General features: G+C 43.1%; 1 protein-coding gene across 1 annotated transcript; it reads left to right on the plus strand.

Annotated features, from left to right (window-relative positions):
* The first annotated feature begins 967 nt into the window (after nucleotides 1-967).
* Nucleotides 968-25,860, plus strand: LOC133004876 (fibulin-2-like). Its single transcript, XM_061074417.1, has 17 exons — nucleotides 968-1,088; nucleotides 3,173-4,621; nucleotides 10,561-10,675; nucleotides 11,502-11,631; nucleotides 13,431-13,632; nucleotides 14,378-14,596; nucleotides 16,162-16,275; nucleotides 16,773-16,874; nucleotides 17,620-17,751; nucleotides 20,790-20,927; nucleotides 22,208-22,348; nucleotides 22,489-22,617; nucleotides 23,180-23,305; nucleotides 23,693-23,809; nucleotides 23,905-24,033; nucleotides 24,418-24,541; nucleotides 24,886-25,860. The coding sequence occupies exons 2-17, from the start codon at nucleotides 3,289-3,291 to the stop codon at nucleotides 25,241-25,243; spliced, it is 3,609 nt and encodes a 1,202-aa protein (XP_060930400.1). The 5' UTR covers nucleotides 968-1,088; nucleotides 3,173-3,288; the 3' UTR covers nucleotides 25,244-25,860.
* The last annotated feature ends 1,759 nt before the right edge of the window (nucleotides 25,861-27,619 follow it).

The following is a 27,619-nucleotide window of genomic DNA, read 5'->3' on the forward strand; positions in this document are numbered from 1 at the left end:
AGTATCGGTCAGGGAAGAACTCATAAAATTTTGGCACAGATCTTGGATCATGGATGAAGATTAAAAAAAGTCAAGATATTTTTGAGTGAGTGCAATTTGGTGCGGATTCAAATAAAAGATCAAGGAGTGAATTTGAATTTGGTTTCATAAGAGGCCTTGGTGGAGGAATGTGTGAAGGGCAGTTTGGTTTCTGTATGAATCTCGGCCCCCTGATCCGATATCTAATTTAGATTGGACACACACATATGTAAAATAGGATATTCACATCGTGTGACTTGTGCAGTCGTGCGTGAATTTGATAATAGAGATCAGGCAGAGCTGATAATGGGTTCAATGGCTCATCTCTGTCATTGATTAGTCAAGGGAGACCCCTGAAACAAAGTGGCCACTGGCCCCACTGCCCCTTCTGCCTGTCTGATCAGTGGATGAATAGCTACTGAGGCAGCTGTTGTTTATATCTACCTCACTATGGCGTCTCAATGAAGATAGATTAAATAAGCTTTGGGCTTTTGAATAGTTTAAATTCAGTTTGTTTTGAGGAGGCACTTGGGTAAGTGTAATTAACCCATCCGAAAGCTCAGTAGATCACAGACATGGTGTGATGCTTAATGATGCCTGATATGAGTTTGGTTTATTAGTCTGGCTTGTTGGCCTCTCCTGCAGTAAACACAACAACTGGCAACTGGTGTGAAGCTGTAAATATACTGCAGTTTGAATAATGTGATTTCCATGCTGTTGCAATAGTCTTAAAAGATCTTATGACCAGAGGCTCCTTGGAAGAACTTGAGACCATCACTTTAATTTCCTCAGATAAGCGCCTGACATCATTGGTTTCCACTGACGTCGCTGCGTGTTAAGTCATTTCTCGCATTTGGGCTCATTACGATGCAGAGAGCGGGAACAAAGGTCATTTCGAAAGAGTTGCAAGTAATTCTATGGAAGTTTGTCCCGCCCTCCCCCTCCTCCGAAAAGAAGAGGGGATGAGGGCGCTCCCAGCAGCCTCCCAGGTCCGAGTGAGTCAGGGCACAAACTTTACGCACCAGTTTTCTACCGGAGCGCAGCAGCACTGAACGAGCACAGAACCCGAGGTAGGAAACATAACTTTTTATTAATATAAACTGTACAGGTCATCGCAGGAGTTAACGCACGGAGCATTTCGATATCCACTTGACGAGTCCCAAGGGACAGCTCGGGGACAGATATTTAGATTACACTCTCTGTGATGTGGATTTAAGATTTTTGGATCATATTGATTTAAAACGTGTTTTAAATCTGGTGCGTCAGGTTCTGAAGTGACAACCCAGGGAATGAAATGAGCTGAATTCCTACATGTCTGATGCGAAGTTCACATGCTGAAGTCACATCGTCTTTTTTCCAACACGCTGAAGTGAAGTGAAGCTGAAGTTTATATTTGCGCACTTTGCAAGTTTTTATTTAATTCATTTCTCGCTATTACAAAACTCAGGAATTGAATGTTCAACTTGTTTTACTTTTGGGTTGATACTTGAGTTATTGGTAGTGTTTGCACGTGTGTGCGTGTGTGCGTAAAAAAGGATAAAGGTCACTTTTTTTGTTTTTGACAAGAGGGCACACAGTGGCTGTTGGAAATACTTTGCAGGTCATAACCTGATCTGAACAAACAGCACCACACACTCTTTTTTTTTCATTCACATAAAACAGACCTGTCAAGTTCGGGAAAGTTCACACAGACCAGATGCATGTTCCTGATCACCTACTGGCTCCGTGTCTGTGTTCAGTGTTCCTTTCACTTGCTCTGGATGTTACAGAGAGAGAGAGAGAGAGTTTGGGAAGTTGGTTCTTCTTAACACTGTTAATGCTCCATAGAAACTGGAGCAAGATCTAGCATTATGATTTTGTGCCCACATGCACACAAAGACATCATTGATTCCCTAAATGGAGCTGCGGTGCAATTTGAGTTGTTCTGTGGCTTCGCCTGGATTATGAAAGAAGACAGGGACAGATCTTACATTTATTTTAATGAGCTTTAGACCATATTGGTGACCTCTATAGAGTTTTATTTTGATTTTCAAATAGAAGCAGGAATGGTGTAAATAGATTCCCCCAGACTGATTCACTAGAAATAACACTTTAGTCATAAGTCATGTCTCTGAGTAGCTGTACTGTACCTGCTGAAGCATGGTCGCTACAATTCCTGTTTCGGTTGAAGAAAACGTTATCTGTGAACAGCTGCTCTTCTTTTGGTGGGAGTATTTTTCCAAGGGCATGGAGTTTAGGACATGTTGGGGGAAATGTGATAACAAAAGAGGCTGCGGAAAGAGCACTGCAAATATTTAGACACATTTCAGAAGGAAATGTCTGGTTTGTCATGCAGATTTTGAATTAATCTGTATATTTTTTTGCATGGAATCTCACAGTCACTTGGCAGAAATAGAAGCAGTGGGGAAAAACAGGAAAAGTGAAATAAAAAACATCTGGTTTTCAATATTCTCTCTGTTTTGAAGTCACATCTCTTAAACTCACAGGATGAGGCCTGTCACATCATGACTGTGCATGACAAGAAGAGAATAGATAGAGAAATCCAATTCATCCAATGCATTTATAGCTATGTTTTACTTTATACATTGTTCTGTGTCAGAGTTGATTACATTAACACCTCGGTTAATTCATGCAAAATGTTATTTCTGTGAGAGAACCTGAAACATTTTCTGCCTCACCAGCTTTTCTTCAAATGACTGAACAGTAATTGCACAACATCTCCACCAGATTCCGGGGAAGTAGACAATTCTATGACAATGCACATGCTGCAAATAGATAACCCATATAAGCCTTTCTGTGCAGAACACAATCAACACACTGTTTCTGTAAGGCAAAGGATAATATTGTCGTAAAAGGAAGGGTTTGTTATTTCTTCTCTGTTTTTTCAACAGCTGATGATTTTGTTGGGTTATTATTGTGCAAATTTCCATCAGCCAGTCTGACTTATCACTAAATTTCCATGTGCAATCAAATCACAGCTTTCATTCCCTTTTGTGCCAAACAAGTAGGCGTGGAAATGTGGTCAAATGAAAGCAGAAAGGTTATTAAGTTAAAAAAGGTTTGTTTTTGATATAAGCTCTGAAAAGCTAAAGTTATAAGCTCTGAAAAGCTAAAGTTATTAAACTGCATCATTAACCACTTTTTACCTCCACAGGCTGAAAGACTAACTTATTACTCATCTGGAGTAAAATTTCGCCAGAAGCGAAGATCACTTTGAGGAACTAACTTGGAATACTTCTTCTTTTTTGTGTGTATTTTTTTAAATGCAAAATGAAGATTCAGAAGGCAACGTTGTTTTTATGTTGGGTGACTCTGTGCATGGATTTCTGTCTCAGCCAGAAAGACTGCACAGGAGTGGACTGTCCTGTTCCTCAGAACTGCCTTGAAACGGTTCTGGAGGAAGGTGCCTGCTGTCCCACCTGCACACAGACGGGCTGCACCTGCGAGGGTTACCAGTACTACGACTGCATCCAAGCAGGTTTCCGGAAAGGGAAAGTCCCGGAGGGGGAATCTTACTTTGTGGATTTTGGAAGCACCGAATGCTCCTGTCCCCAGGGAGGGGGGAGAATAAGCTGCCATTTTATCCCGTGCCCAGAAATTCCCCCCAACTGCATTGAAATTTTACAACCTGCAGATGGGTGCATGCAATGTGGGCGAGTTGGCTGCACCCACGGCAGCAAGAAATACGAGGCAGGACAGTCTTTTCAGAGAGATCAGTGCCAGGTTTGCCACTGTCCAAATGGCGGTGGAAGGTTAACGTGTTCACCGATCCCTGGCTGTGACCTTCGTAGGGCTAATAAGCCCATGGGCACAACCATTGAAAACAACAACCCCGTGAGAGACATTAGCGGTCGTCATGGCGGCCAACAATCGAGTGCAGTGGAACCTCTCTCCAAGCTGGAAATGGGAAACTCTCTGCCACTGTATAAGCAGGACCCACCCAGTTTTGGCACAGAGGATTATGACTACACACCGGTCGAGCCAACATCTCCCACAATCCAAGATCTGGCCCCAGCGCTGGAGTCTACTACAGCACCACCAACTCCTCCAGAGTCAAGCTCCACTTCCTTCAGCTCGCACGACGACAGGAGACATGAGACGAGAGGAAAACAGAGAAGCCCGACTCCAGCGAGCAGCGGAGAGGATGAAGTCACACACAAGGTTGATCCAACCGCGACCAAAAGATCAACATTGCTAACAGCCACAACCACACAGAGAGTGACCACAGAGAACCACAGGCTGCCACAGGAGGTTGGAGAGAGGACCATTAGACAAAACAGAGTGGGGCAGGACACTTTAAAAGACACAGCGAACACCGTCCACGCTAACAAGGCGGGCAGGCACTTCGGACATCACAAACGTAGTCAAGACATTCACACCACAAATCATGGCGGACCCGCTTCTGCCGGTAATAAGGGACAAGGACAAGCCCCAGTGGAACACCAGCAGGCGCTCGGCAGAGAGGAGCAGGGCTCATACCCGACAGTCCAGTTCAGTCCCACCAGCAGGGCCCCGGTCCGGATGAGAGAGGATGACGATCAGCCTCAGAGACAGGCGCAGACCCTCCACAACTACCAGACTCAGGATGTTGGAGACTCACAAGGTAAGTTTGACAAAATCCTGACCTTTTAAGATCAGCGGTGACATGAATGAGCTGAAAGCAGGTCGATTTAAAATAAATCCGAGACATCAAACCTTTAGGATTAATTCAGATCAAAATACGTCACAACACGGATGATATATGACCGAGTAATGGCTTGTGTTTGGCTGCTACTTTTTCAGAAGACATCTTCCTTTCCCTCCTCTCACATCCTGTGTTTTGAGCAAGAATTCATAATTACTCCATTCTTGCTGGCAGTGGTCCAGGAAAAACAATTATCTGTGGAAAGTCTGTTTTCCCCAGATAGCATTTATCCACCTTGCTGAAGAGAAAATGACTATACTTAGCATGGATTCATTTTCATGCAGTCAAGTTGAGAGAATGCGATATTTATTTCTCTAGAGGTGTGTAATAGCAAGTTATACTGGTGAGACCGGTCCCACAGTTACATTAGTGTGTTTCTAATATGTCTAATAAATCCTGAAAGAGCAGATGAAATTTCGAACCATTCCCCCACTTTGCTCCAGCGAGGTTATTTGGGGTTTTACCTCCTGCCATGTTTTTCATGTGATTATCTGCATGTTCTCAAACAGGTCCGTCCATAAATACTCATGGCATATATAGGCCAATATACTGCAGGCACTGGGATAGAAAGCAGATGATGAGGTGATTATTAAATCAAGTTACACTGCAAAGGAAACTGTTAGATTTTTTAATTTAGAAAATCTTCCCTATATTAATCTCCGACAATGCCATATCCAAATTTTGGTTGCTTAAGCTGTAATGAAAAGTGAGATTTTATGCATTTATAATAAGTGTTAATGATTTATTACTTCCTGCCAAGGAAAACTCATTATTTTTGCCTTAATTTATAGCCCCAAGACACAAGGTGGTCTCACTTTTTTCCCCAAGTGAACTAAATTATGAATGAGTGAATGTATTAAACCTGTCGTTTCATCCTCGTCACCACTTTAGAGCCTGAATTACTGAAGAAAAAATTAGGGGCATTTTGTTCAGCAAACCAGAACCTGACAGAGTGTATAGTTAACCAACTTTACAACAGTCTGATTGTTGTTGAGACCTGTCAGGACTTTTCTCTCCTTTCAGCAACTGGCCACCACAGGTATGTATAGTACATGCATGCTGAATGCATACGTGAGGTATGTCTGTGGGAGTGAACCTCAGAGGCACCCGTCAAGTTAATTCACCAGCGTGAATATAGGTTAGAAACTGGCAAAGTTAAAAAGGTTTGCCTCGACATCTTTTGTCGAAGAAGACGTCTGTGAGCTGCTCGAGAAATTCAAATTATTTATTCAGGGAGGAAAAAAAACAGATTTGCTTTGACAGACATCCTCAAAGGTTTCCCACACGATCCATAAATGCATTAGGATGAAGTCCAGCTATTCAGATCTTAAGTTATAGCTTCACGGTGGAAGGTTTGAGGAGGATGGATTTTCCTCCAGAAATAATGAGCTTAAACTATTTGGTCTGGCTGCTCAGTTTGAAGGTTGGAATGACATTGGCAGGGTTCACCGGTGAAGGTCATTGGACAAAGTGAAGCTCTCCAAAGCAAATGTCATGTTGTAGCACAGACAGGAAAACTCCAGCTGATAAGGCCCCTGACTAATGCATGTTATCGCCATTAGCTGAGTCCGCCAGAGTTATTTGAAGAGGAAAAGAGAAATATCAAGCACACAACCATTTTCGCCAATATAAATGAGTTGCCTTCGCTGTGGAACAAAGTCAATAACTCCTTCTCATTAGCCCTCGTTCTCTCCAAGCAGACGCAGTGTGTGCGTGCTCAGGAGGGGGATGGGACTGTTTAGGCTTTCTGATGCCGGGCTGGACCTGGTATAGGATTTCTTGGGGGTTGTACCTGTGAGCGGCATAATACCCATGTGATGAATGAGACCACTGTTGTGGCTTGATTGCCAGACGCTACTCACTGCTCCCTCACGAGCCGGTGTGATTACCCGTCTCCCGTGAGGCCGCCGGCTCCCCAATCTTCCTGGTAATAACCTCATCTGAGAAACACCTCTCCAAGCAAAGCTATTCTCAGCAACTTCCCTCCCTACTTAACCAACCATAGTGTTGAACTGTACCAGAAGGATACTGGATGGGAATAAGTCGATAAAACACACGGCTGTAGCATAATTACCATCACAAGCACTTGTTTTTTACCGACAGCACTGTCACGACATGCTGCATATGGGAGTGGGATGAGGAGATGTATAATTTTCCTTAGGATGAAACACAGGGTGAATTCCCAAGCGAGGGCCATGTGACAGTTCACTCCAGTGCACCACTCCTGTGAAGATTAGTTTGAAGAGCATAGATCATTCTGGTTAATCTAGGGTGCTGTCCGGGTCATTTCCAGGAAATTTGTCCCGTCTCCTGCATCTGCAACATGTCCTTAGTGAAAAACCGCCTGATCCACATGTCACCCGCACTTATAAATAAAAAAACATCTGCTCCAGAAGCAGGAAAACACTCATAAAGAAACCAACTGTGTAAGTAGAGATTGGTGATAAACTGTAACACAAAAACAGATTTGCCTCTTGCACTCATCTAATAGCATTAAGGCAAAATCCAGCTGTATTCAGATGTTTTCAGATCTGTGACACAAGCAGTCTTTCATGTTAACTCTAAAAACGAAATAATGGAAACCTTTATGAAATATACTCGTATTAATGCTTCATTGAAATCATTGAAATCTCTATTACGGAAAAACAATTAATTCTAATGGGACTTGTGAAACTTAGGTAACTTCATTCCTCGGGTCCAAAGTCAGTATTTCTCCTGGCAAGAAATTAGCAAATTTCCTGTGTTCTGGTGTGTGAACAAACCCTGGAATAAATAAGGATTAATAAGGCAACGGGAATCAGGTTCAAATTACAGGACTGGGGAGAATAATTGGTCCGAGGCGTGCAGTGGGATACACTCTAACATGTTTACAATGCAAAACAAGTCTGTAATGCAGATGTTGCATGGCAGAAACTTGCCTGGGTGTGTCAAGGACGTGCGGCATCTTTAGGAAACAAAAACTATAACTTGCAATAACTCAATACACCATTAGTGACAAGTCCGGACAGAGTGTGTTTCAGTGTTTCAGGTGATCTAACCACAGGGAGGTGTAATTGAAATGGATGTTACCATTTAAAACCATCAAAAGACCCAGGCAAGCCTTCAGGGGCTTGCATCAACTGTAACCCCAGCTAATACAGCAAAAATGTGGATCACACGATTGTCGGCTTACAGTCTCAGTGAGATCAAGACAAAAGTTGTCAATAATTGAACCCGGGATCGGCCGTTTTGGAAATGAAGTCATGGTGATAGCAGGGGAGGCCTCCCTGTTATGTCACAGCCAGCTGTTCTCGGGCCGTGATTATGTGTTTCAGAAGACACGATATCTCTGCAAGTACTCATGTCGAAGGTGAGAAGAACATGGTTTCACTCCCTTCTCTACACACACACACACACACACACACATTCTTAAGCTTTTAGCATCAATCATCATGTTCAGCCACACGAGTCTGTATGTGGGGGACCTTCGCCATGTGTGCTGTTATCCACATATCCTGTTCTCTCTAGCCCACCTGTATTGTAAATCTGCCACAAAGTCCACAAAAGAAAAGATACATGAGCCTTCATTAGTGGCAGCACACTGCTTCATGACACCTCCAGGCATGTTGAGAGTTGCCCTTCTCTGTTGTTATTCTAGTTCCATGTTTTCAGAGGGTGCAATGTCACCAGTTTGGGATTTGGACTAGAAAGAAAAGCATCTGGCGTCTAATGGACAGATATAATGACAGGTCTGGAACAGAAAGATGCTCCTCAGTCCCATCAAGTGTATATTTTAGATCCCCCATGCACAATAAATCAACTTGGCTAATTGATGCCATAAAGGCGATCTGGTTAGACTCAAGTAAAACTGGGGCCAAGATGGTTCATCATTGTTTTCATCCCCAGAAGATAATTTGGTGAAACATAGTCTCTCTCCAAAGTCATTTCGTCCACTAAATGCTTTATAAATATAGTCATGAAGTGCATGTACTTTACCTCTGTATACATTCCACATTCTGGAGGGACACATGGAGCAAATTTGTGTCCTCATAATGACAAGTGAACTGATACCACCTGGAGAAAATGAAAAGGAAGCAAAGGAAGGAGGATGAATAATCGTGCTCTCTGTCTTTTAATATACAGTCACTCAGGCTGGAAGGGACTTGTTTAAGTGCACGGCTGGCAGAGATGCTGTAGTTTTGTATGAAAGAGTCATTGTGCTTCTTCAAGGTTTAGACTTTCTCATTTCTAAACCTTTAAATTAAGCAGACTGCAGCCGTCATGCGCTTGGCTCTGACTAACGGCTTTGATCTCAGTATGTATAGGTAAGTTGAGGAGAGGTATTTCAACAAAAATAAATGTGGAAGTTTAAATGTGAGCATGATCTTGGGTTCACTCAATCTCTGTGCTGTATGTCATTGATTTAGAAATCCAATAAGATATTTTCTTGATCTTCCCTCTGTGCGGCCTCCACCCTCTTAAGGCTTACGCTGGAAAAGCCCACTGGAGATCAATCAAAGCTTTTAGAAGGTTGTTTGAGTTACACAGTGCATTGCAGTGTCAGTTGGTTCAGACTGACATAACGCAGGATGTCAAAAACTAAACAATGAACTGACATGAAATTGAATACAGTCATTCCTGGTCCTCAATTTGAAGTCCACTGACAAGGAGGATCTTTTTTTTCTGTTGACATTTTTGGTCACAAGCAAATGCTGAATGGAAATGGTTCAGACATTCAACTGCAAAAACACTGTCAGTTGAACTTTTAGTGTACCCAACTAAACTAAGTTTGTAAACAAGGTCAAGATTACTTGATTAGCTTGATGAAGTTGTAATTGTAAGTGTGTTAGCATTAGCATTTAGCAATGTCTGTATTGCCTCAGCCATCCCCTATGAGATAGTGCCACAAGTGCAGAGAGAGAATCTGTCTGTGCAAGTGAAACTTCCTAAAGATCCGTAGTTAAATTGTTAAAGTTGAAAACACTTTGCAATGTCAGGACACACAGCAAAACAGGAGGTTAGACCAAAGACGTGGTCAGAGTCACACCATCTGCAGCACTGGGAGAAATCCTTCCCCTGTCGGTGACTGTTAACGCTTTTGCTGTCTGCCAGGCTCTCACCTCCGACAAGATAGGCTTCCAAAAAATAAACAAAAACTTTGGATAATTTGATTTAAAGTTAAAAAGTTCAACAGACACTTGGTTCTCGATGACAAAAACATTGTGTTTTGTGTACCTGTAGATGTAAGAACATAATGTGCTTTGAGGTGTGACCTTATGAGAAGTCATGAGTTATCATGAGTTGGGTTCTCTACTGTAGCACAGGAGCCACAAATCAAAGCCGGAATGCACTGGCTTGTTATTGAAGGAACACGTGTATTTCCCCTGTTAACTGGATGGTGTGCTTTTGCTTTGTCTGCTCCTTGACCCAGTTTGAAATGAAGTGCTAATGTGTTGCTCCTTCACTCCGCTCCAGCTCTGATTAGCCAGCATGAAACGAAAAGGGACAATTTTACTCTGAAGTTAATCGAGTCTGGGCTTTCATACCTCTGCCTGCCAATGGAAGTGAGAGCAGAGTCATGGAGTCTGAGAAGAAAAACACAGGTTGTACCTGCTATTCTCAACATGCAGTCACCAAAATAAGCTCTAAGTCTATTTCTGTAACACAAGCCTTCCAGGAAACATGAGATTTAGTTGCTCTTCAAATATCCTGTTGCCACATTACACAGCATCTCACTGATGGGATTTTCTGATGGTGTAACTGTCCTGTTCCAGTTCAATTCACATTGTTACTATTATTTCATGTGATTCCTCTGAAACGCTGGCATTTTACTGACTGGGAATGAATCTGGATCTGTGTGTTTTTGTGTTTCATGGCAGTGTCTGCCAAAGAGCTGGTGAAGACCTGCTGTGAGACAGGGGAGAAATGGGCTTCAGCTAATGGTCACTGCAACAACATGGAGCCACCTGCAGGAGACAGACACTCCATCTGCTGGTAAGGCCATTATTAAAAAAGCAGGGTATTGTTTTCGACCCTGTGCGTGTGTGTGTATACTTGTTTTGGTTATCTCTTTAAGCCCCCTTTCCAGCATAAAAACTGACCTTGTCAGGACCAGTAGACCTCATGGGGACCAAAGCCCAGTCCTAATGAGGCAATATTTCTGAGGTCCTTGTTAGTTATGGATATGATGTGAACTGTGGTTAGATTAAGGTTAAGGTTTGGGTTAAGCATAAACTTGTCATGATTAAGTTGAGGGATAAGATTTTGGTTAGGGTTTAAGTCAATGGTAAGAAACAAGGAAAGCTGTGCAACCTTGCTAGGGTTAGGGTGCGTGTGTGTGTGTGCGTGTGTGTCTTGAATTACTTCAATATAAAGAAGATAGTCTTGTCCGACTGGGGTATTACACAGTACTCACCCCTTCTGGTGCTTTTCATTTATCTTAGTTCTCGTAATTTAATCACACTGTAAATCATCTTCAGTCAAAATATAACTTACTGTCGATCTTTTTAACTGGACTTAACAAGCTAAATTTAAAGATATATTACAACGTTAAATGTGCATTAAATGTTCATCTTCACTCACAGTTAAGTTCTCTTTTCTCCGGAAACACTGAATGGTCCCCAGGGGTTCTACTTATAAATTATTAAAATTTCAATCTGATTTCCCCCTCTATAATTAAATTCATAGAAACTTGAAGCAGTTCAGTCAGGTCAGTATCAGCTCTCATGGGAAGATCTGTCAGCCCACTTGTAATTGTAGGGCCACAGCTGTAATCCAAACACTTCTGCTCTTCTCTCTAATGTTTCCCTCCCTCTGCCAGGACTGCTCAACAACAATGCTGCCGCAGCTCCCTGAGAGAGAGCCGGTGTTTGGCTGGAGTGAATGCAGCGCGAGGAGGGAGTACGTGTGAAGAGGAGGCCGGCGATAAATGCACGATCGATTCCTATAAAGCAAGTATCTGTGATGAGATACCACGGCAAAGGGCAAACTGAGTTCACAGCCAAACCTAATGACCATTTCTAACTAAGCCTAATACAGTCGCAATTAGCGGTTGAAATTATATTAGTCACTTAAGCATTGAAAACATGTGTTGGTGGTATTTTTCTGTTGCCGTCTGAGTAACTTTATTCTCCATCTCTCCTCTGAGGATTACTGCTGCAGTGCCAGTTCTCTGTTATTTAATTACCTTATTTAATTTAGACAAAATGATTTAGGTCCAATTACAACTGAAGATTCCCACAGTCCTGATGCTTCAGGATCTTCAAAGCCGCCCTCAGCAGTTTGAACTGTCAGATGTCGGGCTTGTCTGAAACCAGGGAAACATGAACGAATAAGTAATGTGGTAAAACAGTAGCAGTGGGATTATTTTCTTTTACTGCTCAAGTCGTAGTGAGATGTAACTCTATCATGCGTAACTCTACTGTGTTCGTCATGAATCTGAAAACCTCTCATCCTGACCTCTGTGTTGCAGGATACTTATTCACCCACTCCGAGGCCCTTTAGCGGTATGGGGTCATATTGACTTTATGCCGCAGTGCAGCTGTTAAATATTGGCTTTCACCACCTTTCTGTGGGACCCCTGTAGATTAAGTAACATTATGCCATCTATAACCACGCCACATCACAGCGGCTATTACCACAGTTTTATATTTCACCGTGACCCACGTTCTCTCAGAGGTGATCTCGCTGAGAGCTACAGGGAAACAGAGCGAGAGCCTGTGAGCAAGAGGACACTTGTCTTATATCAAAACTTGTAACTAAAGATGGAGCCAACGAGACAGTAATAACATGTGGTTGTAATTAATGTTTAGTTTGGTCTGTTACCAATGCTAACACCTGCCAATCAGCACAGAGAACAAAGTATAGCTCAGCAAATTATTGATGTAGTGATGGCGTTTGATGAAAAGTCACGTGATCACCGACGTTTTTACCGTTCATCCTGAAGGAAACATGAATGGAAAACCCATTTCATAGTTGCTTTGATTTGAGTCAAAACCCCAAAGGTCAACCTCATGTCAGTGCAAGATGATGTCTGCCAAATGGTGGCACTAGAGGAAAAGTCACCAAAAGGATCAGCAAGGTCGTTACGGTTCATCCTCTGGGAACCATGTGTCAATCCGTCTCATAGATGTTGTTTCCCTGCTTGAGTCGAATCTAATTATTATTCCAGCAATCCTCTGATAGAAAAACATCTCAGTGCAACACAATGTCAGCCTCAGGTGGTACTAGAGAGCCACAAGGGAAGGCAGCTATCGCCTTCCTTTGCAGACCAAAACGTTGGCATAACATTTCATATTAGTCCATTAAACTATTGTTAACATATTTCAGGTTGGACAAAAGTATTTTTTTTTTTTTTTTTTTTTTTTTTGAAATTCTCTTTTTATTTAGAAAGGCACATTTCCATCACACAAAACACAAGTATATTCAGATCTAACTAGTTTTACATACCCCATCCATTTGGTCCAGGTCTTATAAAAAATGTCTTTCTCGACCTTGAGGGAAAAAGAGATCTTTTCCATAACATAAATCTCATACACAATTTCAATCCATTCATCAATGGTGGGAGGGTCCACTTTTAACCATTTCCTCGTAACACATTTCTTACTAGCTGCCAACAGTATAGCGAGCAGTTTTTTGTCTTTTATGTTCCATGTTTCAAAACAAAAGTAGTTTTTTAAGCATTGCAGCCACTCCGTAGACGTGCACGATCCAGGAAAACGTGTTAAGACTGTAACTGTGTGGCCGACAGGAGTGCTGTGGCTGCTGTTCACTGGGGCTGCAGTTTCTCAGAGAGGGACATCCCTGTGAAGCCCACCACTACCTGGGTCACCACTGCAGACACGTCTTTCTGAACTGCTGCAAGGGGGAGGAGCACACGGCCGGGAATCAAGATGGCCGGAACACTGTCCGAGAGAGGCCCACCCAAGTTTCCAGTCCGCCACCTAAAAAAGGTACACCCAATAAACTTGAAATGTACGTGTCAACCCGAGGAGGGGTGGGGGGGGATGTAATGCACACCGGTGAACTGCCAGGGGAGAGAACTGATTTATAACAAAGGCAATCAATTTTCTTTATAGTAGCTGTTAAGAGGAAGCAAAGTTCACCCTTCGACTGTAATTCTGGGAAATCTAATTCATGGCTGCCCGCATGGAGTTACATTCACTTCTGTTTCAGGAAACCACTTTATTATGGGAAGTGCTCTTGTAGTGATTCAGTGTGGCTGCTTTTTTCTGCTCTTAATTCACCTTGCAACAGTTTTGTAAGTGATCAGTGGTGGAGTCACGAGTGATCCGGAACCTTGCATCAGGATGTTTTATACTTTTGCGGTAGCTTGGTTTAACCATCACCATCCCTTCCCATGAGGTTTTAAACTGCTCAAAATGACACATCAGAGATTACCAGTAACAGAAATACAAAGGCGAAAATAATCATCACAATACTATTTTGTTATTCCTTGTGCTCCCGTCAAGGGATGTGCATCGCAAACTTATTTAGTGTATGAATGATGTAGTGTGTGTCAATGCTGGATGCTACGTACTTATCTAAGTAAAAAATATGACAAAAGAGAAATCCTACGTATCATTTCTGCCAGTGGGTCTTCCTTCTCACTGCTAAAGCTGTTTTCCTTTAGGGACATTGATAAAGCTTTGTAATGCAGCTTTCCATATCATCAGCCACTCTCTCCATGCTCTGTAGTATCTGACAGCCCGTACCCCAAGGAGGCCTTCTCCATCGGTGAGGAGAGGGATGTGGAGAACGCAGTGGAGGGTCCTGTTGAGGTGGAGGACATGGACGAGTGCCTGATATACCAAGGCAACATCTGCCACCACAGATGTGTCAACACGCCCGGCTCCTTCCGCTGCGAGTGCTTCCCTGGATACGTGATGCAAGAGGACGCTTTCACTTGTGCACAAGGTGAGGTGGAGCCCGCCGGAATTATTTCATGACGCATGTTCTGCCAGAAGGTCTTTCCAGAGATGGCCTTGCACAGGAAAGCAGCTCTCTGTGCCATTTTGCTCTTTGAAACGTGATTTATAGTCAGGAAGAGACCATTTTGTCGTAATTTCTCTACACATTCACAGTGTATTATTTTTCCTGGTCTGTCTGAGATCCTTCCTGTCTGCAAGGCCTGATACTGCCTAATAATAGTTATTCTAATCACACGCGTACATCCCTTTCCAGGAGTGACAGCCCTGCTCCAATAATAACTTCTCTTTTGACGTCAAGGAAAAAATCTCTTTTACTTGCGTTTGAAAGTTGTTCTCCACACAAACTAAAAGCTGAAGGTTTTGCCCAGATGTTTACTTCAGATGTGTTTTTCAGGTGACGCTGTTCACCAGGTTTTAATCGACGGTGGCTTTTACCAACACGAGCTTGTCTCAACAGGATACTAATGTCAGAGCTCTCCGCAAATAACAGTGATGAGATGAGGCTGACGAATAAAACCAAATGTTTGTCTGCAGACAGTGTTTTTTCCTGTCTCACCTCCACTGCTATCACAAACATTATCAATAGGGTTGCAAAGGGGCGGAAAGTTTCCGGTAAATTTCCGGAAACTTTCCGGAAACATTCCATGGGAAGTTAAGCTCGGGAATTTTGGGGAATTTTGATAAAAACATCATTCAAAACACTATTTTAAAGATGTATGGAATGCAGCACACGCTGCACGTTGAATTTCAACCCTCCACTGTGCATTCTTCCATCACATGCACAGATAACTCCCAGCATCCTTCACTCTACAGCAGGGCTATTGAGGCCTGCTGTAGTGTGCAGGACTAGTCAGGTAAGTTTCGATGATATTACTGGGGAAAATATATTAGCATGCTGATAGAGGATTGTTCTTCTGTTTATCTAGCCTATTTCTATTCATTTATCCATCAATTGTGAAATATTTTTACAGATGATTCCAATTGTTTGGCTAACTATTTATATCTCTGGCATTGCATTAGCGTTTTTTTACAAACTTTTTTCTCATCTTATTCTACAGAACAATGTCACGTGCACTATCTCATGTGTGGAGACATTTCACCCCATCCAATGTAGAAGGAAAGGCTGTGTACATTTGCAAATACTGTGCAAAGACCTATGTTAAGAATGACACAACGATACAGAAGCATATAGTCAAGTGCCCAAAGTTTCCTCAGGGCTCAAATCAGCCTATGACAAAACAACATTTTTATATTTATGTATGTATATGACAAGGTAAATACAGTTAGTATAAATTACCCACAATATTTCCAGTTTATTCCCGTTAATTCCCGTTAATTCCCGTATATTCCCATTAATTCCCGTTAATTCCCGTTAATTCCCGTTAATTCCTATGGAAAGTTTCCAACTTTGAATATTCCCGGAATTTTGCAACCCTAATTATCAATGAGCCTTACACCACTGGAGGAAGATGCAGCAGAGGCACAGCTTGAATCCTGCATCTACGCTGTGAATTCTTCACTCCCCTGATGAAATCGTTCATGTTTCTGCAGAATCGGTGGACGAGGAGAACCGACTGAAGGAGGATGACAGAGCAGCAGAGGAGCCCACCTCGCCACTTCCCTCGCCTCCCTCCCACGCCACCGTCCCAGTTGACCCCTGCGAAGGTTAGACACACGCCGCTGGGCCGCCAGCTCCCGATGAGCACTTTCATTCATCCGCACAGCTTAATCAAAACGATGTTTAGAGGAGAAGCAGGCGCGGGCTGATACAGATTGACATGTTATTATTTCAAACTAAGCATTTCCATAAAACGTAATTGTGCTGCAAATGTCAAACAGAAGCGGGGAGATGGTATCAAAGGCTGGTTTGATTTCAGCATTGTCCACTTCAAGTCTGCAATAATCAGCGCACGGTCACATTTAGTTTCTTTTGTTTGGTTTCCATGACACCGGGGTGGAGGTCCGGCTCACTGTGGGGCAAAAGTAGGAAATACAATGTGAGCAGGGTCAGGGGATTCGACCTGGAAAATGGGAAATGAGAACATGGCAATGCAGTAACAAGTGTTTTCCGTGTCCCACACAGAACAACAAAGCTCTCTCTGTTTCACCATGTATAGAATTTATGTATTTTCCTCGAACTCACCATACAGTATTATTTCCAGGAAACAGCCCCTGTGAGCAACAGTGCACCCCAGTGGGCGGAAGGCCACAGTGCTCCTGCTCACCAGGATTCTCCCTCAGGTCCGATGGACGCTCCTGTGAAGGTAAGAAACCCTGTTATAATACAACCGGGCCGGGTAGCACTTGGACATTCTGTGCATGTGAAAGAGGGCTTGGCAATCCCAGCCCTCATCTCCGTATTCATTTTCAGCCAAAAGGAGTTTGGTTCCAGTTGAGGAGAGTTTCTTGGCGAGACTGTCTGCTCCTGATCCGTCTCATTCTCTGATCAGTGCCTCTAGATTTGCAGAGGAGATTCAGCCCTAATCCCTTTCACTCTCAGCAACACGCCGAGTTGCACACCAGAAAGAAAACACAAATGGAATACGCTGTTTTCTATCAGAGGGATTAACCCAACTATCCATGCATTGTCACCGTCTGCGTAGCACATGTGCCCCTTTAGTTCAACGCCACTCAGAATGGCTGTGTGGTTATCATGAGGCTGATCAACTACTCTGCTCTGTTTGTCTCTGCCGGGGATTTATCTTTAAGTTGAACCATAACCGCTGGTCTGTCTCCTGCTTGTCAGTAGCCAACTGTGACTCAAGGAGCGGCTGAGTGGGTTGACACATTTTTTCGTTGTGTGGAAGTTAGACCCAGTGGCTCTGCCCTTAAACTCTCCCCCAGAGGAAGGTGTGACCTGTTCCCCTTTAATCTGCACCTTACGGCTGACTGTTACACTCACATGTCCTTGTCTGCTCTTCATTCATCCAGCATCCTCTCCTCCTTTTAATTCTCTGTCTTCTCACTCACACATTTGTCTTTTCTTCTTCTTTTTTTTAAAACATCCAGATATAAACGAGTGTTTGTCCGTGCACGCCTGCCACCTGGATGAGCTCTGCGTGAACACTGCAGGGAGTTACATCTGTCAGAGACCGATCACCTGTCCCCCGGGATACCACGTCAACAATGACATATGTGAAGGTACACCTCACCTCCTCAGCACCGAGCAACATCCCAGTGTTCCCTTTCAGCAACAGCGTAAATACCAGCAGAAGAGTGTTTGTGTTATTTTGCGCTCACAATGCAAGGAAACCAGGTTGTGCAGGCAAACAATCGCTTTTACTTCTAAGTATTTTTTTTTCTTCCACATCCAGTGATTATGTAATATCACATGCGAGCAAACTGACAAAAGGGAATAATGAGAATCCTGACTCCAGAGAGCGACATCCATGGTGTTTTCTCGCCATTAACTCTCAGTCTGCAGAGCTGCCTGGCTCGTCCTTATGGGTGGTGCCCAACTTTCAGATGCAATAGTAAACCTCCCCGATACATCTCATTATTTCCATGCACCATAAATTGTTCCTTTTTAGAAGTCTCATTCACGAAGCAGCAGCGGCAGCGTTTTCTTTGGGCCCAGCCGAGGAGATTCGGCTCATTTGCGGCTCCTTGTGAACGTAAAGAATGTTCAATCAGGCAAAATGAGAACTTAACAAGGACGTATGTTTAGCGGGAAGCCTCCGAGCAGCTGCCACTTCAGGAGATCAGCACAGTGAGACAAAAATACGTCTTTGTGCTGTCCCCTGTTCTCCCTGTTCTTCTAAGAGACTGTAATGAAACTCTACCATTGCCTCCTCTCACAAATGAAATTAAATCACCACGCCGGGAGAAACTGAATCGGCTTCCTCTCCCTTGTCATAATAAAATGCCTCAGTTAAGACCAGGAGTTTATTGTGCAATCTTAACTCGATATTCAGTGTCCTCCTTTACACGATGGTGCATTTACTGGCAAAATCAGTGCAAGCTAGTCCAGTCGATTGTCTTTCAATTCACAATTACAGTAAATACAAATAACTGGTAGTAGAGCTGCTGTGGCCCAGGAGGTAAAGCAGGTTGTCCACTAAGCAGAAGGTCGGTAGTTCAGTCGCAGAAGTGTCCCCGGGGGAAGATACTGAACCCCAAATTACCCCTGACTGATGTACCAACAGTGTATCAATGCTGTTTGTTAGAAAAACTGTTGTATATAGCAGCGCTGTATATGTGACTTGTACTGTAAAGCACTTTGAGCGATGGATAAGACTCAATGTTATAAATACAGTCCCTTCATCAGAGTAAAGGCAATGTATATACAAAATATTCGGTAAAAAAGTAAATTCAATAACTGATGGCAGCATTACACTTCCTGTTCCTCATCCAAAACACATTAAAGACTAATAATATTTAACTTTAGAGAGTGTATATCTCTACCCAGACCCAACATTCCCCTTATGAAACCACATTTAAATTCACTCGAGCCAGATTGTAAAATTCATAGGAGTCAATTTGCAGGACAAGTGAAATCCCTGTAAATCTTTCATCTACTCTATATAAATATTTATGTATAATAAACGTATGGATAAGGAGCTAAAGTGAAAAGCCTGTTTATATAGGCAGTGGGATCATGGAAATAAAAGACAGGCCTGGGGTCACAGGGTTAAATCCTCCCTGTGTGTTAACTCTTTGACCTTTCCTGGTTCCTTGAGCTCCTTCCCCCTCACTGGAAGCCCTCTGCCAGTCTCCCACACATTTCTCCTGCTTCCTGGCTTTTCTCTCTCGGTCTTCCTCACTCAGGTGTCAGGCTTACTCAGCTCCTGCCGACTCTGCCAGGCTTGTGTGAGGAGCAAGATGCTTAATCACTGTGTGCTGTTTAGAGACTACTGTTTCCGTGGGGCTCTCTGCCAGAGCTGGTTATGGCCTCTACGCAGCAATTATGCTGGTGCCAACCTGCAAACCTGCTTGAAAACATAAGATACTCATGCATTATGCACAGACACACACACACACACACACACACACACACACACACACACACACACACACACACACACACACAAATATGCACATTATTTTGTGTTCTTTCAAGACTGCACTGTCCCTCCAGCTTTGGTTCATACTGATGGAAAGGATGTAAATCCCTGGACAGACAGGTGTAAAGGCGTCTGGGGGAGTGGACTGGAGAGTTTGCTCAGGAAGCGATTCCCGCTGGTTTCACTCATTAATGTAAATCAGATCGGAATCATAATTCTAAGGTCTCAACCTTTTATGTTATGATTTCTAGGGCTGGGCAAGTTAACTCGTTTCAATCGAGTTAACTCAAGTGATGAGTTAACTCGATTAATTATTTTATCTCGCATTAACTCAGGTTTGATTATTTATTGTTTTATTGTGAAAGTCAGGCTTTTATTTTGTGAAAGTCTGTTGCTGACTGCTGCAGAACAGGAAAAAAGAAAATAATTGGCGGATAAACAATCGAGTTAACTCATCACTTGAGTTAACTCGATTAAAACGAGTTAACTTGCCCAGCCCTAGATTTAACCCTTAAAACTGAACTGATTCGTATACCTTTTATTTTAGTTCATACTTTTTCTGCCAAGGATTTTGAGAAGTACTTTGTTACCTTGTATAGATAAGTACTATTCAAATAAAGTTATTATTATTATTGTTATTATTATACAAGGTGGGTCAATTGTGTTTTGTTACAGTTGCTCCAACCACAAGTAGAAATATATAGAGACCAAGACAATACGAATAATAGAAATACAAAATATAGACTTCTATATTACAATATGTAAATTAAGCTGAATAAGAAAAGAAAAAACAGTAGGCCCCATTTTGGCTGAAGGTAATTTATGTCCCTGCAGGTTGAGATAAATCCAGCTCTTAATCTTGAAATTAGCAGACCTTTAATTTATACCAAGATTGATTACCACAGATAAGTTCTTATACAATTATTTCAGTCTTGATAAACCTCTGGAGTATTGACCGAGGACAGCATCAAGATAAAAAGCAGAGAAAGTGAATCACTGCACAATCTGCCATTTAACCACAGTGCCATCCAGTGGTGAACTGTGATATCACATGTATGCTTTTAGTTAACCTGCAGTGGATTATTAAACTGTTTTAATAAAAACTTGAACTGCCTGTTTTGCAGTTTAAACTCTTCCTCTTTCCTCATCAGATCCTTTATTTGTCTTCTACCACAGATATCAACGAGTGTGAGCAGAGGAGCCACAGCTGTGGGTTTGGGTTTGAGTGTGTGAACACCGAGGGCTCGTTCAGGTGCAACCCCAAACCTCAGTGTCCGGTGGGCTTTACCCATGATGCACAGGGCAGCTGTACAGGTAAGAGGAATTACTCTCTAAATTACATGTTTATATTATTAATAATTTCCCTTTAGAACTGTTTGTAAAGTTTCTCAGTCTTTGGCCAGAGCCGGAGAACGGAATGCATCAATTTGTTCCATGGAGATGACATCATTTCTTCTCCCTGATACAAGAAATAAACTCATAAGATGTTTGTTTGGTATAAAAAATAACTGGCTATAAAGAAAACTCTTCATTCTACCACCTATATCAACACGTACACACACAACAGATAGAAAAAGGTGCTGCTAATCAAAAACTTAGACACTATTAAAACCTATAAATTGAATAAACCTCTAAAAGTGTTATTGCTAGTAAATATATAAATACATAAACAACTGGAATGGCCCTCAGTAGAGTGCTAACCTCCAGCAGGACTCGACTCTCCCATCAAATTCAATCAAGCTGAACCAAATTTTACACATGCATAGTTATCAGATCTGTTAATGTTCATGAATTGTTTCCAGGGGAATTTGTGAAAACTTTGAAAAACTCTCTTGTTAGAGAAAGTGAAGGGAAGTTCCAGGATCTGCTCCTTGATATGGATCCACTCCAAAACTGACCAGGTTCTTCTCTGATCCACGTCACATCCTTCCAAGTTTTGTGGAAATCTGTTTAGTTGTTTTTTACGAACAAACAAACACACAAACACTATTTAAACACAGAGGTAATACGGGGATACAAAAGCATAAAAGCAGCTGTTTTTGCATTACAGTCAGTGTTGTGTTGGGTTGTGTAGATTCCCTCTCTGCTCTGCAGCGTGCAGGTGAATCAGTGACACAGGGGTTAAATGCCACACAGACAGGAGATCAGAGCGGCTGCTGTTAGGGGCTGCAGAGGGGGGTGGATAAAAGCCAATCCTCTGTCCTCCTCCAGTACAAACTGATGCTGTGGAATTAGCCCCCAGGGGCAGGAACTGGGGCAAGTCGAGGCAGCCGACACCACTGGTAGAGGAGTGGAGGAGAAATGCTCTGAGAAATGAGAAAATGGAGAAAAATGTCACAGACGCACACAGACAACAAAGTTATATCCAGAGGAGTGCAACTGTGTGATGTGTGTTCGCTTTGAAAAGTCTCTCATACTCTGTGCCGTTGGGTCTTTCCTCCTCTTCCATCTTTCTTCACCTTTATCTCACTGCCTCTCTCTCTCTCTCTCTCTCTCTCTCTCACTCTCTCTCTCTCTCTCTCTCTCTCTCTCTCTCTCTCTCTCTCTCTCTCTCTCTCTCTCTCTCTCTCTCTCTCTCTCTCTCTCTCTCTCAGACCTTGATGAGTGTGCTGCTGTGGCCCAGCCGTGCAGCCCAGCGTTCAACTGCATCAACACAGCAGGATCCTTCACGTGCCAGAGGAAGATCATATGTAGCCGTGGTTATCACGCCAGTCCCGATGGATCGCGATGTGTTGGTGAGGTCATACACGAACATACTTTTTGGACTCAGCCAGCCAGTTTATTTTTCTCATGCCCCGATACATAAAAAACAACAAATATTATCAATAATAGTGTTGTTTCCACCTTTCTCTTCACATTCACGTGTGTCTGGTAGACGTGGATGAGTGTCAGAGCAGCCTGCATCGATGTGGAGAGGGCCAGCTGTGCCTCAATCTGCCTGGTTCCTATCGCTGTGAATGTCAAACTGGCTACCAGTATGACTCATTCAGGAGGATGTGTGTAGGTATGTTGGCCGACGCACACGTCATCCCGCGTGGCTCGGCAGCAAAGTTTCAAAAGAACAAAACTGGAGATATTTCTCTGTTATTTTTCTTGGTCCCACTCTCCTGCTTATTCTGTTCTCTCCTTCCTCTTCGTCCTTTTTCTCACACTTACTGTACAGCTACCTCTCTTTTGTCTGCCCACTCTGCTGCTCCTGTTTATTATTCTGCGGTGGCAGTGCTGCTGCTGTTTCTCAGCCTCGGCTGCTGGCCTCTGCAGGAGCTACCAATCACGTCTCCTGCCGCAGAGAGCTCTGTTCTGCTGCTGCTGCTTCTCCCTCTGTTTGTGATTCACTGTGTTGTGACTCTCATAATAATGGATTCTGCTCAAGTGTTTAGACTATCAGCAGGCAGCTGGTGTGCTCACATCGCACTCTCACCGACTCGCACACAAACATGCACAGGCTTGCACACGTATACAAAAACCCGCACATGCTCGGCTACACACATGCACATGGGTGCAGACAAACACAAATTGCAATAGACACTATACAGATGTTTAATGATGCTGTTCCTTCCCCTCAGATGTAAACGAGTGTTGGCGCTACCCGAGCCGTCTGTGTGCTCAGACCTGTGAGAACACCCCAGGCTCCTATGAATGCTCATGTACCTCTGGCTTCCGCTTATCCGGCGATGGCAAGAGCTGTGAAGGTGTGTGTGTCTGTGTGTGTCTGTGTGTGTTAATGTCTGTGTCTGTGGGTGTGTGTACATCCATGTGAGCATGTTGATGCATGTCATTGTATTTTTTTGTGAATTTGGACGTGAAATTATGCCTGTGGGTGTGTGTGTCTGTGTGAGGTTCTTACACTGGGCTCATAAAGCTGACCACTGTACAGTTTATTGCTGTAGAGGCCTGGTTGTTGGAGGTGTAACTGTATTATATTGTTTATCATGATGCCGTGCCCTCAAGCACAAACCAGTAAAAAAATGTAATTGGTTTAATAACGACATCTTGTTTATATGTTGTGTTAAAACCATTGAACACCCGTCGATCAAATGGGTTCAGTGATGAGCTGTAACCTCTCATCTCATCTCCAGATGTCAACGAGTGTTTGTCCAGCCCGTGCAGCCAGGAGTGTACCAACGTGTACGGCTCCTACCAGTGCTACTGCAGACAGGGCTACCACCTCAGGGAGGACGGACACAGCTGCGAAGGTGCTGTTCACTAACATCAGATCTGTACCACGCTGGCGTCTTGGTCCAGTTCATGAATCAGTCTCACGGTGATTTATTTCCCTCTCGCCTCTCAGACATCGACGAGTGCTCCCAGAGCTTCGGCCACCTCTGCACCTACAAGTGCGTGAACGTCCCCGGCAGTTACCAGTGTGCCTGTCCAGAATACGGCTACACCATGTCTCCGAATGGACGCTCCTGCCGAGGTGAACCCCCCCTCCCCCTTGCACACTCTGCACTCTCATTGCTGTATAGAGAATATTCCTCAGCGAGTTCTGCTGTGAAATAGATTTTAAAGAATGGCTCTGCAGCAGTTTAACTGTACGCAGTGTGTATGGTAATTGTTTTGCGCTCAGATAAATATAATTGGTTCTTTTACAGTGGCTCAGTAATAACACAGTCTATAAAACTTTATTGGCCAAAAAATCTTGTCTCACTAATTTTAAACGTTTTACTTGGGCAGTTTTCTGTCGTACATGTTTCCACAGCGGGGCTTTTTCTCAAAGTTCAATTGTTTCCCGCGAGTGTCACACACATTCCCTCGTCTCCGGGCGGTAAAGCAGCGCTTGAGAATTAACTGTGTGTTTTAGATATCGATGAGTGCACCACGGGGGCTAATAACTGCTCGCTGGCTGAGACCTGCTACAACATCCAGGGAGGATACCGCTGCCTGGCCCTCAGCTGTCCACCCAACTACCGCAAAGTGTCCGACACGTAAGTCCAGGCTCCGGATCAAAACCTGCACCGATGGCACAATATGATAACTCGTTGATTTTTGTGTTGTATCTTTGTGATTAATATGCGATGGCTCATTTTTATGAAGAATGTGTTTTTGGAGATTTAGCTTTTTAAATGTGGTTTCATAAGGGGACTGTTGGGCCATGCTGAAGGTATGCATGCTTCCAATTTAGTTATCACTGTTTTTGGAGATATTTGATTCATAAATGTTTTAAATATCACGTAGAAGTAGCTTTCTCTATAGCTGAAGGGATAAGTATCAGTGTATGGTTATATTCAGGGTTATTATAGTCTCTTCTCTTCATGTCTGTAACACGTAGGCGCTGTGAGCGGATCAGCTGTCCCAACTACCTGGACTGTCAGAACTCGCCTCTGAGAATCACCTACTACTACCTCAGCTTCCAGTCCAACATCATCATCCCGGCGCAGATCTTCCGCATCGGCCCCTCGCCGGCCTACTCCGGAGACAACGTGATCGTCTCCATCACGCAGGGGAACGAGGAGAACTACTTCAGCACCAGGAAGCTGAACGCCTACACAGGGGCGGTGTACCTGCACCGGCAGGTCGAGGGTCCCAGGGACTTCCTGCTGAACGTGGAGATGAAGCTGTGGAGACAGGGGACCTTCACCACTTTCCAGGCCAAGATCTACGTTTTCATCACGGCCAACCCGCTCTAACAGCTGGAGCGGAACATGGACCTTACAGCTCACGAGGACTTTTCATATCACTGTTTGACAATGTGCTGAGATAGGCCCCTGTCTGTCCAGATTAGTTTAATCCTTCTTATGTCCAGTTGAAACTTTGTTGTAGAGTTATGTGAATGTTAGTTTCCATTTTCGCTGCATAAATACCTTGTGTTTCATACTTGAACTAGAAAAAACATTCAACTAATTTACTTTCCTAAGAAAAGACATTCCTTTTATCAGCTTTATCAAAACTGTAATTCAAAATAACACGTATAGAGATACAAGGATATTTATGACACTGCAAGAATGACATTTGTTGCCATTGTACTGATGATCTCACCCAAATGTGAGTAAAACATAAAACAGTATTTTTCTGCTTCCGTCGTCCTGTTATCAGATGATGAGAAGTTTAAAAACTATTGTGAAACCATGAGAAATAGTTTTGTTTTAATAACGGTGCCTGAATGACGTCTGATTTTATCCTGCGCTGCTGTTTTGTCTTACTAATTTAACGTCACTCTACATGTTGTATTTTTTTATATATATATCCTGTAATCACACACGTAATAGATGGATGTATCATATTTGTAATGCTTTATTTGTAAGGTGAAAAGTATTTTAGTAAAATATATATTTAAAAAAACACCACTACGTTTTTGGGAGTATTGACTAATGTGTGTGTGTGTGTGGGTGTGTGCGTGTTTTACAATCATTTACCTGCAAGTTTCCCCTGTCAAACTTGTTGTGCACCAGTTCTCGTTAATACACAGTAGATGGAGAAGTGAACATCAATAAGCGAAGTTATTAAAGTATATAATCCAATAATCCACTCTTGTCGGGACATGTTAGACAGTAAATATCCAGAACTTTACATACCTCTTTGCACCTTTCTCATGAAATTAGCGTCCTCCGCTGGCACGCCTCAGTTTGACGCATGCACATTTTATTACAGATAATAAAAGCGATTATGATGCAGAGATATCTGCAATAAAATTATTAAACTCTTCTAATGGTTGTGTGTAAACTGCAAAGTTGAACTCCCTTTTGCTGCAGTTTGTAACATAGGAAGAGTTACACTCCCACCTAGAGGATAAATGCAGCCCTGCACCTTAAAATGTTGGCAACAGCAGTTCCATAAACAACACAACAGCCTCCAAACACTTAAAGTGAGCTACAGGGAATTCTCATTGTTTGTGAAGAATTTTTAAAGTATAAACACTTGATTATCAAATGAGTTTATTAGATTTTTGTTTAACCAGTTTGACTTGGAGCTCTAAATTGACCTGCTCAGGGTTCAAAGATCCTCCCCCACAGAGCAAAGTTGTTTTGATTTCGGAATGATGTCACTGGGGTGGTCTGCTCCTGTTTGCCCGAAGCCAGAGCAATAACTGAATATCAACCAAAGGGGCCAGAGGTGGTCCGAATTAGTTTTGTGCTATTTGGGCCAAATTCACCATTTACCACATAGTTCACATCCAAATAACACTTTGTCTAAACCTGCATGTTTGCCAAAAAAAAGACCCACAATTGTTTTGGGATATTCGGGCTACATTTGCTATCTTACAAGAGGGCAACTTTAGGCTGACCTCCCTTTTGTATGGGCCACGAGAAGGCCAGAAGTGGCTCATCGTTGCCTGAAGCGACCCACATGTGTGTATATGTTATCTGGGCGGCCTGGACCTGCTCTAATCATCGGAAAGGGCGTGAGTGTGTCTGTGACAGCTGTATTAATGCACATTGCGCGTCCTGCTCGCCTGATTCCTGCTCCCTTGGGTTATTCTGTCAAAGGTTGTTTCAACGGACGACACTGATTTCAACAGCTTCTGATTTGGTGAAAATCATACCAGCTTGTTAGACCCAGAAACGATCAATACGGATTTATTTTTTCCTCTGAGACGTTCATTCTGACACAATAATAGCTACGTGTGTATGAGTGACTCAGTCTCTGGAACACACCCAGTGACTGAGATGCCACTCTCGGTATGTACGATGCACAACGAGGCCCAGGGGCCGTGATGGATGTCTCTTCCCCCTAATTAGCTTTATCTGCTCTTCTAGATTGGGTGGTGCTGTGTTTCAGGGGCAGTGAATCATGCATCCAGGACAGGGGAAGATACACACATCTATTATGGGTTATGGGGACATTGACAGGAAGTTTCGACATGTCCTGGACGGAGGAAGAGGGACAGAGAGAGAATCATCGGACTGGACGGTAAGAGAAGGGACAGATAAAGTGCTGACAAATGACATATTCATCCACTGAAATAGGGTAAATTACATATAGCTCATTAAGAATAAATCACTTTTACTTGTACGTTACCTGTACGTGTTCCTTTTTTAAATTCTAATCTGTTTGAGAGACTCTGT

The sequence above is a fragment of the Limanda limanda genome, chromosome 7, assembly GCF_963576545.1.
Source record: "Limanda limanda chromosome 7, fLimLim1.1, whole genome shotgun sequence".
Taxonomy (NCBI): domain Eukaryota; kingdom Metazoa; phylum Chordata; class Actinopteri; order Pleuronectiformes; family Pleuronectidae; genus Limanda; species Limanda limanda.